The 19675-nt window shown below is 46.1% G+C and overlaps 2 protein-coding genes across 2 annotated transcripts in view; one reads left to right on the top strand and one right to left on the bottom strand.

Annotated features, from left to right (window-relative positions):
- Window positions 1–3400, top strand: part of CHRNA2 (cholinergic receptor nicotinic alpha 2 subunit) — a 56325-nt gene extending 52925 nt beyond the window's left edge. The window contains exon 7 of the mRNA XM_083178841.1: window positions 3070–3400. Coding sequence (XP_083034967.1) covers window positions 3070–3195 — 126 coding nt within the window. The 3' untranslated portion in view covers window positions 3196–3400. The remainder of the gene's footprint in view (window positions 1–3069) is intronic.
- Window positions 3401–7295: 3895 nt separating this feature from the next.
- Window positions 7296–19675, bottom strand: part of PTK2B (protein tyrosine kinase 2 beta) — a 109787-nt gene continuing 97407 nt past the window's right edge. The window contains exons 22-29 of the mRNA XM_083175056.1: window positions 17490–17615; window positions 17207–17368; window positions 15654–15692; window positions 13756–13783; window positions 13170–13216; window positions 10731–10874; window positions 10010–10090; window positions 7296–9387 (exon numbers count right to left, since the gene is read on the bottom strand). Of these exons, the coding sequence (XP_083031182.1) occupies window positions 9172–9387; window positions 10010–10090; window positions 10731–10874; window positions 13170–13216; window positions 13756–13783; window positions 15654–15692; window positions 17207–17368; window positions 17490–17615 (843 nt within the window). The 3' untranslated portion in view covers window positions 7296–9171. The remainder of the gene's footprint in view (window positions 9388–10009; window positions 10091–10730; window positions 10875–13169; window positions 13217–13755; window positions 13784–15653; window positions 15693–17206; window positions 17369–17489; window positions 17616–19675) is intronic.

Genomic DNA, 19675 nt, shown 5'->3' with positions numbered 1-19675 from the left:
GCATTACCCTGCTGGCTGGTTGGGCCCGGTGCTGGTTCTTGAAATACAGGGGGACCCTTGCTCATTTTGTCCCCCGTATTTTGGGAACCAGGGCCAGCCCTTGAGTCCGGTGCTGGTTTTATAAAATCAAGGGGACCCTTATTTGTTTTGGCCTGTGATTTTATGAAACAAGGACCAGCTCTTTGAGCCCGGGGCTGGTTATGCTCAGGAGGGGGGGCCCCCACGCCATTTAAAAAAAAAATGTTTTACCTTAAACACAACTTTTAACACAGAACCATGCACAGATCTCAATGATCTGTGCATCGTTCTGTCAAATTCGCCTTTCAGAACCTGGTCTGTTTGTTTGGTGATTTTTAGTAGCGTTTACCAATAATTGCATCTCATTAAATTTGCGAATTGTATACCTTATAATGGGAAAACAGCTGTATGCGAATTGAGGTGTTACTAAAAATCTCCAGGTCAGAATGTGCAAATTCGTGGCAAAAAGTGTAATTTTTTCCCGCAAATCGCATCCTATAAAATGTGCGATTTTTTGGAAAACGGATGTTTTTTCGCAAAAAAAAAAAATAATTGATTCCTATTAAATGTCACTCCTGTTATCAAACACATTTGTCATTGAGTCATTGTTCTTTCAGTACTTATGCTAAGTGGTAATTAGGGAATGCATACAGATTGCAAACATTGGCATCCTACCTCCCCCTTCTAAGTGCCTAAACCTCCCTCCCTGCAACCCAACCTTCCCCCCTTCACATCCTTATCCCAAATCCCCCACTAGTGCCTCACACAGGTAAGTAGTCTCACAAGGAAATAGTACCCCCAATTCAAAGTACGCCACACAGTAGCACAATCTTATTCACAATACACGGCACATAGTGCCCCTGATTCATATCGCACCACATAGTATTGCCCTTTATTCCTATTACGACATACAGTAGTATCCCGTATTCGTTACATGACATAGTAATGCTCCTTATTCCCATTAAGATACACAGTAGCATCACTTATAAACATTACGCTACACAGTATTGCCTCTTGATCATAATGCCTAGTGTTCACTCTAGGATTTTTTTAGGGCAGGGTGTTGCCCCCCCATCAGACTATTCAAACCCTCCTCCCCCATCAAGGAGCAGGCATTTCCCTCCCCCATCATGAGCAGGTATTCCCACCCCCCCCCTAGGCACCTGGAAGAGCTGACAGGCCACTCTTTGTAGAGGTGAGCGGCTTGTCAGCGCGGCAGGGGGCGGGATACAGCTGGAACAGCTAACAGCCACTCACATCAGAGGAGGTGAGCAGCCTGTCAGTGTGGCTGGGTGGGGGGTGACTGGAAGAGCTGACATGCTGAGTTTAGCAGCGTGTCGGTTCTTCCAGTCGCATACCGTCGCGCTGACAGGCCGCGCAGTGCTGACTTCCTCTGATGAGAGCGGCTGTCAGCTCAGCTATGACAGCCGTACACCATCCTCTACCACTGTCAGTCTATCAGTGCAGCAGAGGGCAGCACAGGGGCGCACAGAACTATATATGAAAGGGACAGGGCACAGGAATAAAAAAAAAAATGGGCAAAGCGCGGCGCCTTGCAAAAAAACTTAGCTTGAACACTAATGCCTACAGTAGTGTTCCTTATACACATAATGTCCATAATAGTAGTGCCATTGCACATAATGCCCACAGTAGTAGTGGCACACATAATGCCAAATGTAGTAGTGCCCCTTACAAGGAAGGATCACAGTAGTAGTGCCCCTTACACATAATGCCCATGGTAATAATACCACAAATAATACCCACAGTAGTAGTGCCCCTTACACATAATGCCCAAGGTAATAATACCACAAATAATACCCGCAGTAGTAGTGCCCCTTACACATAATGCCCATGGCAGTATTACCACACATAATGCCCCCAGTACTAGTGCCTCTGAAACATATGTCCACAGGATGGGGGGGGGGGGGGTAGTGCGGTTCATTCACGGGACATCAGCGGGATGAATTAGAGACACCAGTTTAAGTTGCTTGGGTCGCTGTCAGATTGACAGGTGTGCTGCTGGTGCCGCTACCTGTCATACAGTGTGACCGTATCTTGGCCACAGGTGACTTAATTAGTAACTCAGTCTGATGTAACCATCTGTGCTGAGCCATGGATATACCTAAAACCTGGACCGTTGGGGTGCCTTGAGGACCGCATTTGGGAACCTCTGCTCTAGGGATATAAGTGCACAAGAAATCCCTCTTGTATCACTAATAAACCACACGTCACATGTGTCCCACGTTTCATCATTTTAGGAATCTCACAGTTGGATAACACATAATTCCACATGAACTGATTTATAGTATAATACAGAGTTCTGAGACAACCATGAGGTCTGGGTTACTGAAGAGCTAGGTCTGGATAAGTAGCCCCCCCACCCCCCTTCCCCGCAGGGTCTCCTCAAATGTATAATTTACAGTACATTGTACTACTGTTATTATATCTTGCAATGAATGAGAATCAGGTCATATTAGCAGAGGAGGGGCCTGGGTGCAGTCTCCGTCCTGGCCCTCTCCTACAGCTGGCAGCGCAGTGACTCTGTCAGCACTGGGGTCACCAGGAGACCCTCTTGGGGAATGGCGCAATGCAACGGCAGGAAAATGGCTGCCACTCCACTTTCCCTGTGATTCGTGGAACGCTACTGTCACCGATGCAGGATGGGAAGTAAGCAAGAAATGGGTGCAGCGTGCGGGTGTGGTATGGGCCCCATGTGTACCTTGGCAATGGTACCCCCCCCCCCCCCCGCCTTGTGAAGCCACTCTTGCTGCATCATGCTACTAGATACATCTTATAGGAAAACCTTAAGTAGGTTTATGTGATTGATGTATAGGATTGGTTATATGACCTCTTAGCTGTGACATCACAACTGTTATAACGGTATCCTGTACAATAATGTCTACTTGTATCTTAGTTATTGGGACATGAAGGACAGTGGAATGGCGCGGGTATGGTGTAATTTTATACAGTCTCATTCACGCCATTGATCTGAGCCTGCATCTGTAATGGCCGACCATGACATGTGACAATCCGTCTTCTCGTTGTCCTCAGGTAAAGGAAGACTGGAAGTACGTAGCCATGGTGATAGACAGGATATTCCTCTGGATGTTCATCATCGTCTGCTTGCTAGGGACAATCGGACTGTTTCTCCCCCCGTTTTTGGCTGGGATGATATAGGACTTTCCCGCGAGCGATAGGACTGTCCTCCGAGGGGTACATCGCCCCTTTCCTGCCCATAGGAGGGAGATGATCCTGCAGGCCCACATCTCAGGCTTCTGGACCCACGGACACGCCGGTGCTTGGCCCCTACCAGGGGGGGGACAGAGCGGACGTTCGCTGGCTAGGGAAACTTGCTCATGAATAAAATAAATGATGGAGATGAGTGATGGGTGGCCGTAGTTCTCTGCTAATGTCTTCTATAAGTATTATATGCCAGGTAAATGGGAACATCAACCTCTTCCATCCACCAGATACATCTGTGGTCATCACCATGAGATATTGGGGGAAATTTACTAAAGGAAATTTGTAAAAAAAATAGGTGTATTTGTATCCAGAAATACACTTATTTTTGACATTTACTATCCCGAAAATACAGCAGTTCGTATTCGTATTGATAGCACATCAATACGAATACGAATTGCCATATTTTCGGGATAGTAAATGTCAAAAATAAGTGTATTTCTGGATACAAATACACCTATTTTTTACAAATTTCCTTTAGTAAATTTCCCCCATTACGTTACTAAGGTTACACCAATAATGTAACAAAACATTCATCACGATTTTAAAAATTCTGTTGTAATGTTTATTAGTAAATATAGGGGGCAACGTATTAATCCTTCAGTGGAGAAGTAAGGTTTTGCCTGTAGCAACTGATCAGTCCTCTGGGGGGAAGTGTATCAAACCTTCGAAAGACTGGGGGAGAAGTGGACAAGCTAGGATTTATTATCAGGTATGTTCCGGAAAATGATAAGATAAAACTGATGGGTCACTTCACGCATGTCTCCATTCCATAGATTTGGTACATCCCCCCCCCCCATAATCCCATTCACAAACCCATACTTGAATGGCCCAGTCTTTGATAACTTGACTTATTTATAAGATTTTCTACCGACCTCCATCCGATTGGCTGAGACTCAGCTGTGATTATCCACACAAACCAATAGGACGCACAATGCAATATCGGTATTGTAATCAGTCCCTGCAGACCTCGTGGTGGCTTGGAGGAGCTGGTTGGCTTGTGGGGTGCAGGGGTTACTATGGGGACGACTATCCCAGTCATCACCCCACTATCAGTAGAGAGGAGACACCAGGACAATGTGCAGCACCGTTTGAAATTCGGACTGGTCTGCAACTGCCACTGGTGTCCTTCCAGAGACCTGTCTTCACCCCCTTTCTACGAAACCATGTGACTATTGGGCCGGATTCTGGTTCACTCGCAAAAGCAAATTCTATCTCTAATGGACAAAACCATGGGCACTGCAGGTGGGGCAGATGGAACATGTGCAGAGAGAGTTAGATTTGGGCGGGGTTTGTACAAACTGATATCTATATTACATTGTAAAAATTAAGCAGTCAGTATTTACCCTGCACAGAAAAAAAAACCCATCCAAATGTAACTCTATCTGCACATGTAACATCTGCCCCACCTGCAGTGCACATGGTTTTGTCCATTAGAGAGAGAATTTGCTTTTGTGAGTGAACCAGAATCAGGCTGATTGTTTGTTGAGTTCCAGACTGTTGTGCCACCCTACATCTCTTCCACTGCCTCTGAAGGGAATATAGGTGTATTTGGGAATAAAGGTGTTTTTTACGACGCCCGCCTTACTATATTGGCTTTGTAGCCAGTAGCAGCATAAAGTACCATAAAACATCTCATATAATATAGATGTTCTCCAGATACACTTCACTGAGCATAGAGAAGAAGCAGGAGGCTCCATGAGCCACAAAACAGAATATTTTATCTCCTGTACCAGCCGTAAAGTCACGTCAATGAGGAACACGCAGAGAACCCGGCACGTTCATTGTCTTAAATAAATAAAAGCAGAAGAATGAAACTTTCAGGTGGAATAAATTCATTTAGATGGAGATTCTCATTCTGTCTGTGTCTTCATTATCCTTCCTGCAGAACAGAGATGCACCCGGCTACCGCGATTCGCCCTCAGGAACCATAAGACATTACATTCCGGCGCCATTGTGCGCGGCAGTGATAAACTCTTACAGCAAACTTCATTTATTGAAAGTACAAGTCACAAGGAATCGTATATACATTATAGTACAGCTTGAAGGCATGGTAAAACAAGGTGAGGAAAGCAGAACAGATTCAGCCAGCTGTGTATGGAATACGGTGATATTTGTAGCCCGCGGTTACTGCAGAACCCAAGAACGCTGATCTGCAATCATTACTTTCCGGACGGAGCTGAAAATTCAGGTGGTGGCATGACAGCAAAAAGTGCAACATTTCCAGGGACAGCACCTGGAAGGGCCGGCAACATCTGATTAAGGTTTTGGGGGGTCCAGGACACTTAAGGCCCAGGGAAAGGGGGGTAAAGCATACCCCCCAACATGACCTGTTCTAGGAGGGAAATGCGCTCTATCTGGACTTCTCCCTTAATATATGATTGGCATGCAAGAATAGTAACAGTCCCTGTACTACTTACACACTGGGACAGAAATCAGGGGAGCTAGTGATGTCACTATGCTCTGGCTAGGGGGGGGGGGCTGACAGAATGGGGCCCACAGTACAGTGGCCCTTATTCTGGTTCACTCGCAAAGGCAAATTCCTTCTCAAATGTACAAAATTATGCTGCGCTGAAGGTGGGGCAGATGTAACATGTGCAGAGCAATTTAGATTTCAGTTAGTTATTTTGTTTCTGTGCAGGGAAAATACTGACTGTTTTATCTGTACACTGCAATATAGATCTCTTTGAAGTAAAACCCCACCCAAATCGAATTCTCTCTGCACATGTTACATCTGCCCCACCTGCAGTGCACATGGTTTTGTACATTTGAGGAATTTGCCTTTGCGAGTGAACCAGAATAATGGCCAGTATCACACCATAATCGGCTATTGCTGTATATTAATGGCCTTGACAATTATTACAGCACTGGTTCTCTCAGAATCCTCCGTCTATGCCATAATTAAAGAGCAGGATAAAGACTACAGTAACAGTATACAATGACCGTGTTCCAGTATACAATGACCCTGTTCCAGTATACAATGACCCTGTTCCAGTATACAATGACCCTGTTCCAGTATACAATGACTCTGTTCCAGTATACAATGACTCTGTTCCAGTATACAATGACTCTGTTCCAGTATACAATGACCCTGTTCCAGTATACAATGACCCTGTTCCAGTATACAATGACTCTGTTCCAGTATACAATGACCGTGTTCCAGTATACAATGACCCTGTTCCAGTATACAATGACCCTGTTCCAGTATACAATGACTCTGTTCCAGTATACAATGACCCTGTTCCAGTATACAATGACCGTGTTCCAGTATACAATGACCCTGTTCCAGTATACAATGACCGTGTTCCAGTATACAATGACCCTGTTCCAGTATACAATGACTCTGTTCCAGTATACAATGACTCTGTTCCAGTATACAATGACCCTGTTCCAGTATACAATGACCCTGTTCCAGTATACAATGACTCTGTTCCAGTATACAATGACTCTGTTCCAGTATACAATGACTCTGTTCCAGTATACAATGACCGTGTTCCAGTATACAATGACCCTGTTCCAGTATACAATGACTCTGTTCCAGTATACAATGACTCTGTTCCAGTATACAATGACTCTGTTCCAGTATACAATGACCCTGTTCCAGTATACAATGACTGTGTTCCAGTATACAATGACCCTGTTCCAGTATACAATGACCCTGTTCCAGTATACAATGACCCTGTTCCAGTATACAATGACTGTGTTCCAGTATACAATGACCCTGTTCCAGTATACAATGACCCTGTTCCAGTATACAATGACTGTGTTCCAGTATACAATGACCCTGTTCCAGTATACAATGACCCTGTTCCAGTATACATTTATATCCCGGGATCCAAATTAAAATGTAGACTCAACTGCAGGAGGCGTACATTATGCAGTATATTTACTGTACTGTGAATAAGCGGAATTATGGCTACAAAAAACTAGTTCTGAAGCTGTGATAAGTGTTATATAATAATATTACAAGAATGAGATAAAAATAATTTAGTCTGTCATCTTAAATGTCATGTGGACATGTCATGTGGGGGGGGGGGTTCAGTACGCTAAAGGTGGTCATTTACGCTGAATCCACTCCAGCCGCAAGCATAACGGTCCAGAGCGATAATTGGCTGCGACCGCACACCGTGCGATTATCGACCTTTAGTCGGCCTTTAGTCTACACCATTGGTGCCCAATCAGGATGCTGCGGCAGTGGCAGCCAAGGGTGTCACAGATTAGTGGTTACACGTGCCAAATCAAACGGTTCATGGTCACAGTGATGGGCAAAATTACTGCTGGTGGCTGATAAAATCTGGGGGCGCAACTGCATCACTGACGCCCATGACCCAAGTCAGCACAATATACTGCAGTTAATGATAATCTCAATAAGAAACTTTAAACCTCAGGGGGCAGTGAATAAAAGATGCTGCAACTCTTGGGCGCCGCGATTTCAGACATGTTGGGAACGGCACTGTAATGTGGACCCTACAACATTGAACCCCGGAACTACAGGAACCTTGTTCAGATTTCTATGAAAGGAAAAGTCTTTGGGGCCTATTAACTAACATCCTTTTTATTAAAATACAGTGAAAAAGGCTTGTTCAGGGAAGGGAGGGGTACAAAGTAGCCTAAGTCAACCACACCCCCAAAACAACGACTGCACCCTTTCATATTGGGCTGGGGCCAACATATTTGTACATAAATAAAGACTGTAGGGTGTGCTTATGGGTGCTGGGGGTCACAGAGGCATTTAGACTCGTCTGGGTCACAAATAACCTGGGTCGACCCGTGTCACTGTTCGGTGTGAGAGGGCCCTTTGAAAAACCCCCGGTCCAGCCACCGACAATCCAACCCAGTTAAAATGAGGGTTTTACCCAGGTCGGACCCGGGTTGCTGGGCAGTGTGAACGGATAACCTGGGTCGAGTGGCCCAGGCCCTGTTCACAATATAGGGAGCAGGCAGGAAGATTTGCCAGGCCACAAAAAAAATTCCACACATTTCCTGTAATGGAAAACAACAACCGCCACGTGAAATAATAATGCAGTATCAGCAAATACTTTTTCAAACACTGTAGAACCCCCCAAAAAATAGGGACTCAACATCTGCAGTACACATTTATCTTACACCTTAAATGCCTGAGTTCCGATGATATGCGTAATAGATGCGGGTATGTGAAACGCGTCGCCAGGCCTTCCAATTAAATTGCAAAACAATATCAATTGCAAAACGCACAACAATAGCTTCTGCCGTGGGATAAATTGGAATGAAAATGAAAAAAAAAAATAAACTCTGTACGTTACATTCACCATACAGACAGCGTGCTGTCCTCACATCTATAAATTACCGCGTTTCGCCACAAAAAAATAAGAGATGTTAAGTGAGAATGATTCATCTCCCCCTTTAATCTACGAGGATATATACAGGTCCGTCGGCATGACTGATGGAAGCTTGTCATGCGTTTCAGCAATTCGTCTCAACGTCTGGTTGCTAGAAGGAAAAATGATCTATCATACAGGCAAATGGTTTCGTTTCAATTGGCTGTAAACCTCCGAAACAAGATTAAGTCCTAGGACTTGGCAGGTCGGGTGTCAGAATGAATAATATCCACGTTGTCTCTTGAGAACCTCATAGAATGTTACGAAATTGTCCACAGTTCAGAAAAAAGATACTTTAAAACAAAATAAATACTTCTCAGCAAACCCTAAATCGTCACCCGTTCAAAAGTAACATTGTTTTTTTCCTTTTACGTGTTCCCCGGGTAAATGTTCGATAAAAGCTGGAATCTTGGTCCCATCCATTAGTTCGGTCTTTGTTAACATCTAGCAGCAGCGCCGGCCGTCTATGAGAGTCGGCCGTGGTACCCGGTACATACTGAGACTTCTGGGAAAATCTCCTTGCCTAGCACAATGGCGACTACGTTGCGAGATAAAGTCACTCGGAGGCCACCTTTGCCATATTGCCCCTTACTCGTGCTTGGTCCACAGAGTCCAGTAAGTTTTTGGCATCCACCGCCAAAGCATGCGACGCTGTCAGCATCTGCTTCTTGCACTCCTCGCTGAGCGATGTCACTGCGTTCTGCTGTGCCATCCGCATCTTATTGATAAGATCCGCCAGGTCTTTGCTCAGCAGTTTCTGCGTTCCTTCAATCTGATCAGAGACACAAAGGGACCAGTGTTAGAGAGCGGCACACAATTAAAGGATACTTAAAAATGAACTCAGAAACTGTAAGGGGTTTTTCTGAAAGGTGCAGTACCCATTATGGCCTGTAGGGGCATTTGCAACATTTTTTATCTGCAATGTGTAGAAAGTAAAAGTAATTTGGAAAGTCTGTTTTTGGATGTTTATATTACGGATTGTTTTATTTTTTTCACAATACTTTGTGACGTTTAAAAAGACAATTATTTTGTCTATTATCTTTGGAAAAACTCTTCTCCAGGGTGAGGTCAGTAGCGCCCAATAGGAAATTAATGGATCAATACCATTCGCACAGATAAATTAAAATTGAGAATAAGGTTTTTGATTTAACAGTTTGTTACAAAGAATCAATCATCAAAAACAAATCGAGCTTCATCATGAATACTCACGTACTTGTTTATCAGTTCCCCACCATATGACCGTAGCACATATCTTTATCCCAGAACCCTTTTCATAATATTTTTTTTTTTAAATGATAACTTTAATGACAATATTGTTTGCGTCTAAAAAGAAACAGGAACCGGTATCACCCTAATAATGAATGCATTGCTTTTACATGTAAATATAATGTTACCTCTGTACGGGAAGATGGAGGCAGAGATGGGAGAATGTCGTCCACGCTCCCTATGAGCTTCCGGAGCATCAGCCCAACATTCTGGAAGGAGAGAGAGATAATGTAGGAAGAGTACAGCACATGCGGTACACATAGAAAGCACAATGCTCGGTCCCGTCAGCCTGAACCACAGTCATTGTTCGGCTAGTGAAGCAGTTTCTGCAGTAGGTATCAAGGATTACGGGGTGCAGAGTGAATACTGGGAACACGAACACCGCATGCTGCAGCTACAGTCAGGCCTGAGGTTCGGGTTATTCTGATGTATGATGTTATAGGACAGTGATTTATACAGTAGGAACAAAGACTAAGACATCAAATAATCAAGCTTCTGCTGATTAAAATTATATACAGCATGCCTATATTCTATGTGTAATTGTGGCTGTATCTACATACAAACTGTTATGCTACAGTGTTTTCCTGCTAAACACTAACATTATTTGGTATGCAGATACAATGATATGCAGCGTGCTTATATTATGTGTGTAAGGTTATAAATCATTTTAACAATTTTTATTGGATGCCTTCTCCATATTATGTCTCCAAGTCTTGACACATCCCCCATACACCCTTAATATTTGGAAACGGACAATGATTTGGCGTTGGGGCTGAGAAAGACGGTAATAGCTTGTGATAAAGGGTAAAACAGTAAGTGTATAACAGTGTCCTGTACAGTAACCGTCACCTTCACCACATTGACATAGCCCTCGGGCGGCAGCTGGTAGATGTCGTTCTTTAGTTGCAGCACAGATTTCACAAGCTCCATTACACTCTGGTAGACGTTGTCATCCGTACGATCGATGTTAGCAGTCGGTGCTGTCTGCAGGGACTGTGGGGAACACCAATATCGTTACCGGCAACATATGCATTTATACAGGACAGTGACCCCCGTCCACTAGGTGCGGGAACATTTGTCTCTCAGTGCCAGTCTGATTCAGGTTTCTAAGTAAAGCAAAAAAGCAAGTAACTGTGCAACTGATTCAGACCTGCTCGCTGGGCTGCGAGTATTTGTAAGTTAACAGCACTCCACCAAGCCCCCCCCCCCCCTCCAGTACTCGCAAGTGCCAAGTGTAGACCCAGTTGGCGCTGCAAAGGCTGTGGGGAGAAGGAGTCCATTGCTGACATTAGCAGCAATCCGTCCCAATGGCCGGGGAATCATTTACCTGTTCTATACACCACCCCATAACTGTCACCTTGCGAGCAGCGGGGGAAGGCTAGCCTTCGTATGGTCCATTCGCAAGGGGACCCCACCCATGCGCACAGCGTACCATACGCAGCCTTTTGATAATCATAAGGGAATGAGCTGAATCGGGCCCTTAGGCACACAGTTTGGGAACCACTGGAAAACACGACTGTAACATACAGAATAAGACTGAGATCTGCAGGACATTGTAAATATGATTGGTACCAGTAAGAGATGATCCCTATATAATAATATCATATTGATAAACCCATGATGGCTCACAGACAAACATACAATCTGATCAGATGTTATTCCGACGACGACAACAACGTTAGACTCTGGAGAAATAGCGTTTTCCCAAGTCATTCTTGCCGTGCTTGGAATAACGAAATCCGGTTTCCAGTCAATAGGCCGACATGCCCAATATTGATATAGACGGAATGTCGACAATGAAGCATGAGTGCAGCAGTAGCGCAGCAATGCACCTCGCCCGAAGCATGGTGAGTGAAGCGGTACAATCATTTGGAGTCAGTGTGTTGAACTCTACAAATTGTTACCAAAGAAAAACCCATGAAAGTTCACGTCAACATTTTCATGTGGACAGTTTGGGGGAAATTTACTAAGAATACGAATACGATATATCGTATTTGTATTCTTAATACGAATGAATACGACGTATGCAAATTCGTGTTCAGGAGGGTAATTTACAAAGCAGTCAAATATGACTGCTTTGTAACCCTCCGATGTCGTATTGATTCGTATTAGTGGCCATATATACGGCCACGAATACGAATTAGTGGAGGCAGTCTGCACGGATCAGGCCTGGGGCTGGTTCTTAAAATACGGGGGACCCCTAGTCAATTTGTCCCCCGTATTTTGCGAATCAGCCCCGGCCCTGGAGCCTGGGGCTGGTTTAAAAAAAATTGGGGAACCCCTATTTGCCGGGTTTCCCGTTTTTTTTTATTACCAGCCCCGGCTCTTTCCGACTGGTGCTGGTAACGGCTGTGGGGGGGACCCCACGCTGTTTTTTTTAAAATTTATTTATTATTCTATTTTTTTTACACTGAAGCCAAATACGACAGGAAAATGAAGTGTTTTTTTCCTGGGGTATTTGCCCGGCCATTCGCGCCCGTTTTACTCCAATTAGAAGCCGTATTTTCAATACGGCTGTTTAGTAAATCAGGAATCACCATTCTTTTGAATGGTGATTCCTGTTGTATTCTATCTATGGTGTATTCATTCGTATTTGTGAATACAAATACGAATGTCCCATCATTACGAATAGTAAATGCCAAAAATACGAATACGCCAAAAATTTCGTATTTTCCTATGAAAATACAAATATTTTTTCACAAAGTCATCTTAGTAAATTTTCCCCTTTGTGTTGAACATTTGTCTATATTGACTATGTGTGTGTTGACCATTTGATTTGGACCTAGACCAGGGCTGGGCAACACTGGCCCTCCAGATGTTTGTGAACTACACATCCCAGGATGCTTTGCATTAGTTTTGCTATGTGGCCATGCTGAAACTGATGCAAGGCATGCTGGGATGTGTAGTTCATCAACATCTGGAGGGCCGGTGTTGCCCAGCCCTGACCTAGACCCTTTCTTTAATAACTGTGATAACAGGTGAGCTGATTGCATGTAATCTGGGAGCTGCGATGATTCCGCAGACATGGGATTGCTGGATGCTAGTCACAGTGGGAGGGGCATTATAAATGAGGACGCCTCCCACATGGCCACACTTTGGCGCACACTTGATTCATGAAAACTCAGCAGATTACAAACTTTATTCCCATGTACACAACATTCCCCTGATGTGCATAGACCGCTCCAAAGGCCCCACAGGTGCAGACACATGGAAAACCTGGCGTGTGTAATAACCAATCAGCGTGGTCCTACTGTGCCAGGCGTGTCCTGGTCACATGACGTTTCTCACCTGTGCTCCGAGCCGCGGAGGTTTCTGGGGGGGGACTGTGAATTCAGCTGCAAGGAACCCACAAGAGAGGATCATTATAAACTGCAAAACTGCAATCCGATTGTGTCATTTTACAGACTGCGCAAGATGAATGTCACTTAGACGATGACCCTCCAATATGACCCAGTGTCAGTCCAGGAACCGAACATGGGGTACCTAATGGGTCATGTTGGAGGGGCTGAATCTTTCATGTTGTGCCCACGTATTACCTAATGATATCATAGTGCTGGACTACACAAGGGGCTGCATCAGACGCAGATCATGCAAACATGGAGTCCACAGGACGCTGGCGCCATTGTATCTGTGTATGTGATCGCAGTCTCAGCCTGAGGCACGCCCCGAAAGCGGTTGGGACACACCTGCGTTCTTGCAGGCGCTCCCCATAACTGCTCATAAATGGTCCCTGACAGCCAATCGCATTGCGAGTGGCACCGCTAGTCTACCTTGGCGCCGTGGAACAGATGGCTGGTAAAACATAAATTGCATAAATGCCGGCACAGCATACAACTATGAATTAGGCCCAATGTGACATGTTCAATGTACTTACTGTATGCAATTTCTTTTTCTGGAACTACCTGAAAGAAGGAAAAAGTGAAATTAGAGTATTTATAATAAGTTTTGTTTAATAACAATCGGTACATAATCTATCGTTACCAGTGGCGGGTTTTACCTATGGGCTGCCCCTCCCCCACCAGGTAAAATCCACCTCTGTGTGAAGCCAGATGTAGGTTGTGAGACTGCACTGGCTTCACTGTGATGGGCAGTGACTTCCTATTGGAAGTCCGACCTGCCAGTCACCCAAGGCAGTCCCATTGGGAGGTGTTTTCTCCCACAAGGACGCCTCCATAAAACGGGTTCTGCTCATGTGCAGTACCGAGGGCGATACTGCGCATGCGCCAGACCTGGGCCATGAATATTCTTCTATGGACTGCTGCCGAAGCAGCCCATAGAGGCTGGGGAAGAAGAAGCTACTGTGCAAGTGGCAACAGGGACCAGCGGGCACCGGTGGCGGGGACCAGCAGCGGCATCAGCGGAGAGGGGGGGCTGGCATCGCGGCAGCCCCCCTCCTCCACAGAGGTAATAGCCGCCACTGTCCATTACTGTACAGTATCTATAATACCCCAATGGAAGGGGAGACATGGATACACCCCGGTCATACTGTGTTGTGGTGAGAAACGCGTCTAATCAGGACTAGTGACAGCACAGGGCTACCTTCATGTCATCATGCACAGTGATGTCATCATGCACAGTGATGTCATTATGCACAGTGATGAAGGCAATCATGTGATATAAGATAATAAGGCTTACCACAGATGAACATAACTATATATCAAACAGGCCTGTAAACACTGCCACTGGTGCCCGGGTTTGCTGTAGGACCCTACGGGATCTCTCTGAGAAATCCTGATCCTGGAAGCTGGTCCCTTCTTCTCCTCAGCGCCATCTTACCAGTGACAACTGTACTGGGAAGACGGCGCTGGTTGAGGAGGAGGGACCTGCTTGCCAGACCAAGCATGGTAGGATGCCAACTCCTCCCCCACACGCTCCACCCCAATATGAATGGCGCCTCTCTGCGGAGAAGGCAATTATTATTGTTGCTAGATTTTTTATAGGTAACGTGGACACGCCTTGTATTTAGGACCCTTTGCCATACAGTACCAGGGCCCACGCTGCTCTCTATTGCCCTGGGTACAGCTTATTGAAACTACTATTTGCAGTCTTAGTAAAAGGCGTGACGTAAGTTGGCTCCATGGGGCAGACATTTTGGCTCTTTGGGTAAATAGAAAGTCCTCTACTCTATCGTCCTCACAGCTGGCAGGGCAGGAAATTGGGCGGCTGCTGTGATGGACTCAGCCCAGGTCTCTGTGGGTCATGTACATAGGGCAGAGTTATCTGTGCCACTCTCTGTGCACCTAGATAGCCTGGCACAGTAGGGGCACTTTACACTAGGGATAGACATCGCATTGTGATGTTTCATAACCATCGATGATTTTGTTTCGATGGTAGTACTTTTACCATTCAATGGCGGCATTCCGATGTTTGCCGCCATCGAATGGTAAACATTTGATGGTGATTCGATGGTCCCGCCCCCCCTGCCAGACATGCTGCAGTGCTTCTGTGCATGCGTGGCCATGCTGAAGATATTTGCGCATGCACAAATCATATTAATTTTTTTCTATCAAATTCTTTTGATGCGATGGTCAGTTACCATCGGTGGAAGCCCTTCCGATGTCCATCCCTACTATACAGAGGTTCATAAATAAGTCCCATTATGTTTCTGTCAAATGCATTATGGGAAAGTTGGAAAACTCAAGATGAAGCTAGGAATGCTGGGACATGTGGTCACCATATAGATTTAGTACTGACCCGCTATACTGCATATCTATTATGTTTATACGTAAAACACGTCTAGAACAAATGTATATATTCCAGGTGAATACTTACCAATTCCAAGGGATTGTCATCTACTTGGTGCTTTGGATCCTAGAGGAAAAATACAATTCTCCTGTTACACAGAAATGATTCTGCAGTGAGCGCAGGTTGGGCGCGACATTCTGCCTGTAAGTAAAGCGTGGTGCGATGCTCTGCAGATCACATTCAGCTACTGACGGACATGACTGCTCAGGGCAGGGGCAGGTGTACTAGTAAGCCGTGGAGAGAGACTAAGGGGCAGATGTATGAAGCAGTGATAAGGGGGGAGGAGCGAGGCAGAGGAGGAGTTGCCCATGGCAGCCAATCAGCTGCTCTGTATCATTTTATATTATGCAAATGACAGGTGTTACTTCAGTGCTGATTGGTTACCATGAGCCACTTCTACTCCGGCTCACTTCTCCTCACTTATCACGGCTTCATACATCTACCCCAGTGTGCCATACCATCCAATCGGCTCCTAACTGTCACACTACGGACTGGGTTTGGCAAAAATGGCAGTTATGAGCAGGCTGACTGGTACTTCTGCCATTTAGTAGGATAGGAAGAATCATTCCATGCATGGGTGAGCAGAGACGTCCTCATTTACAGTTCTGCCTCGTCTCGCGCCCCGTTGGTATTCTGGGCACAATCAGCTCCTGTGTAATGACTTGTACTGCACTGGACCTTAATCATACATAATACAGCCCCGTTCCCGGGCACCGCCGACCTCTATATATTAAATATTCACCTCTGCAATCAGCCGGGTCTGCGGGGAGCAGAGATTCTGAAAGCTGTTCCCTCGGTTTGCAGAGCGCCGCTCCCTGCGCTACATTACAGCGTGATAATTCAATATTCCACGCTCTGCAAAGAACCAATTACCCGTCACTCTGCTCATGCCTGCACCGCAGTGCTTAGCCTGACATACAGAGGAACAATCCAGATCACTGGGGAGCAGGAGTATTTAAGGAACGGGACAAGCCCAGCCACCTGATTAAGCAGCCGCACGGCCTACTTATACTTCCCTAGGCCTGGCAATGTGGCACGGTCAGTGCGCAGGACGCAGCGGCTGCTACACCCCCTCTACTTCTCACTAATTTTCAGCCCCGGACCATGTGGCCCTTAGTGTGTCATTGTTCATGATGTACCTGCCAATCAGCCCCCCACTGTCATTGTTTGAGCACAGCCTGTAACATAGCAGTTAGGAGCTGTTTGTCTGGTTCTTTATCTCTCTCCATTTTATTACCTGTAAAACATTTCCTAAACCTCCCACCATAAGAATAGGTGGCTGCAAACTGTTGAGTCCTGTGAAATAGTATGATGGAATGGAATAGCGGGGGATACAACGACCTTGCCTGTACATTGATTTCAGCCATCATCTGCATGGAGTTAATGGCCCTCTGTTCTTGGACGTACTGAGCTCATCCCTATGCATAGGTGTAAGGTATAGACCTTGTCCAGATGGGCAGTGCATGTGATGTTGCAAATAGCTGCAGGAGTAAGGTGCCTGACTGCAATGTAAGAGGTGATGAGTACGACACCCTGGTAGGACAGCATGTCCTGTATGTAATGCTGCTACTCCTCCTCACCTTGAGTGTATTGACGAGGCACCTCTCCTCGTGCTTCAGCCACTTGTTGTCCTCCATCATCTGCTGTTGCTGGTGGTTTATGACCTGTAACATCTTCGCCCGCTCCTTCTCCCACAGTTTCCGAGCCTCCTCCTTACTGTTGGGCTTCACGAAATCCTCTTCCTTCCGAGAAATGGATAGAGGTTAAAATACAGAAGCGCCCCCTTTGACCAACACCCCAGCCAACCACACACGTAAAATACGTACTGGCAATGTATAGTAAAGCAAAGCATGCAAGCCTTACCCGCATACTGCGACGCTTGAAGACGTTGTGCCGCTGGAGCGGAGGGCTGTGCGAGGAGTCGATTGGAGATTGGTACTCTGTTGGGCTACAGAGCGTGGGCGTGCTGGCGCACAGACTCTGGGGCACCTGTGCGGGAAGGGTGCGAGGCACAGACACAAACACACAGAATTAGCAGCGTTGGTAGTTGCAGACAACGGGAAAGCGGGGAGGAAGCGAGAGCGGCAGGCACATGTTTTCCGTGGTACTTAGCAAAAGCAACCCGGCATGGAAGCATCAGTGCTTTTCTTCACACTTAGACATGGACACACATTGGATAGACTCCACAGTATATATCCGCTACAGAGGGCAATTCAATTCGGAGTGATGTTCCCCCAACCATCACTGCGCAGGTCTATAGACAGCGAGAAGGACCAGTAGTACATCTATAATTAAATATACTTAGCTTGTGGCCGCCACTGAAGAAATTACTGGGGAAATGGCACTGGAGGCCATTTTCCTGAAGACTGGTTGAAGAGTGCCTTCGTATCAATGTCCCCAAGGACCTCTGCACACATAGCCCCCAATGCAATTGTTCCCATAATGTCTCCGATATTCAGCATAGTTATAAATTCCATCACTGGCATCACCTGTCCACCCTTCCTCCACCTTCCCAGACCCAGGCTTTCCCTTAATGTTATTTGATAATATATGACATTCAGTGACCCCGTGGACTGCAGGGTGCTGCAGGCATTCAGGCTGGAGGGAACTCATTAGAAATTCCCTTTATGATCCAGACCCCATACCTCAGCTGACGCAGGCAGATAATATTTTCCCTTTCCTCTGGGAATGTCTCCAGCCCCGGCCGGCTTATCGCTAGATGCCATGCTCGCAGTCACATTGTCAGCGCACATTTCTGATTGTGAATTACATACTTTCTGCTGAACAGCAGGAACGGAGACACAAATCAGCGTCCGTCCTGCTATCTGCGAGGTTCCCAGCGTGGCCGGGACAGTATTACGCCAGGCCTGAGCCTGATGCTGGGGGGGGGGGGGAGTACAAAAACTATTTCATGCTAATTTACTTCACTTTCTAGCTGACTTATTATTTTCAGATATATATTCGGTCTGCGCCAGCGAGGCGTTCTCTAACAGCTGGCTCTGCAAAGAAGCAGCCTTTATGTATCATTCGTCCAAAGGGAAAGGAAGAAGTCATTTGTATTGAATGAATAATGAAAATATATATATTAGTAGAACGTAAAAACAAATTATTGCCTCATTACGCCATAGGTACAGTGTTGGGGGTTTATCGCTCCTCTAGGCCCCTTACCCACTGGCATTAACAAAACATGCTCTAGAATTTCTCAACCATGTTTGCCTATGGAAGATCATTGTTAGGGAGTTCCTGGGCAGGGGCAGAAAAAGAGGGGTGGGCTCCGGTGAAGGGAATCAGGAATTAGGCGGAATCCCTAAACTCCATGAACCTTTGAACATTCAGGAATAGCAGGCAGTGGGGATAGATACGACACCTGCTTATCTCTTATATATTTGGCTACATCTGTCACTCAAAGTGTGTCTGGAGCTGTAACGCTGGGTTGTGGACTTCCATCTTAATTTATGATTGTCATCACCTCTTTTAAACAGGGTAATTGATAAGAAAGGTGTTTAAGCACAGGTGATGGTAATCCATAAATTATGAAGAAAGTCCAGAAACAGAGCAATGTGTCCCTCCTGGAGAGGGTCATGTTGGGTATGCACCTCCCTCCCTCCCTCCCCCCCCCCCCCCCCCCATTCACGGCATCCCCACGATTAAATGGCACATGCAAAACACTGACATGGCTATGGTCGACAATGAAAAAGGTTGACAAGATTTATTTTTCACTTTTTCAATGTTTTCATATTCATTCTCATGTGTCGAAATGGACACCAATGAAGTGCCACACTTATGTCAACATTTACATGTGTTGACCTTTCTGTGTTGATTTTTTCTTGTGGCGATTCGCGGCACCCCCCGCGACCCCCCTCCCGCGATATACAGCACACCCCCCGCAATTCGCGGCACCCCCGGTGACTCCCGCGATTCGTGGCCCCACCCCATGACACCCCCCCCTCCTGCAATTCGCGGCACCCTGCGACCCCCCCTCCCACGATTCGCGCCAATCCCCCGGGCCCCCCCTCCCGCGGTTCACGGTGCCCCCCACGACCCCCCCT

This window comes from Crinia signifera, chromosome 3, assembly GCF_055691185.1.
Source record: "Crinia signifera chromosome 3, ASM5569118v1, whole genome shotgun sequence".
NCBI lineage: Eukaryota > Metazoa > Chordata > Amphibia > Anura > Myobatrachidae > Crinia > Crinia signifera.
This window is presented reverse-complemented; position numbering and strand designations above follow the sequence as displayed.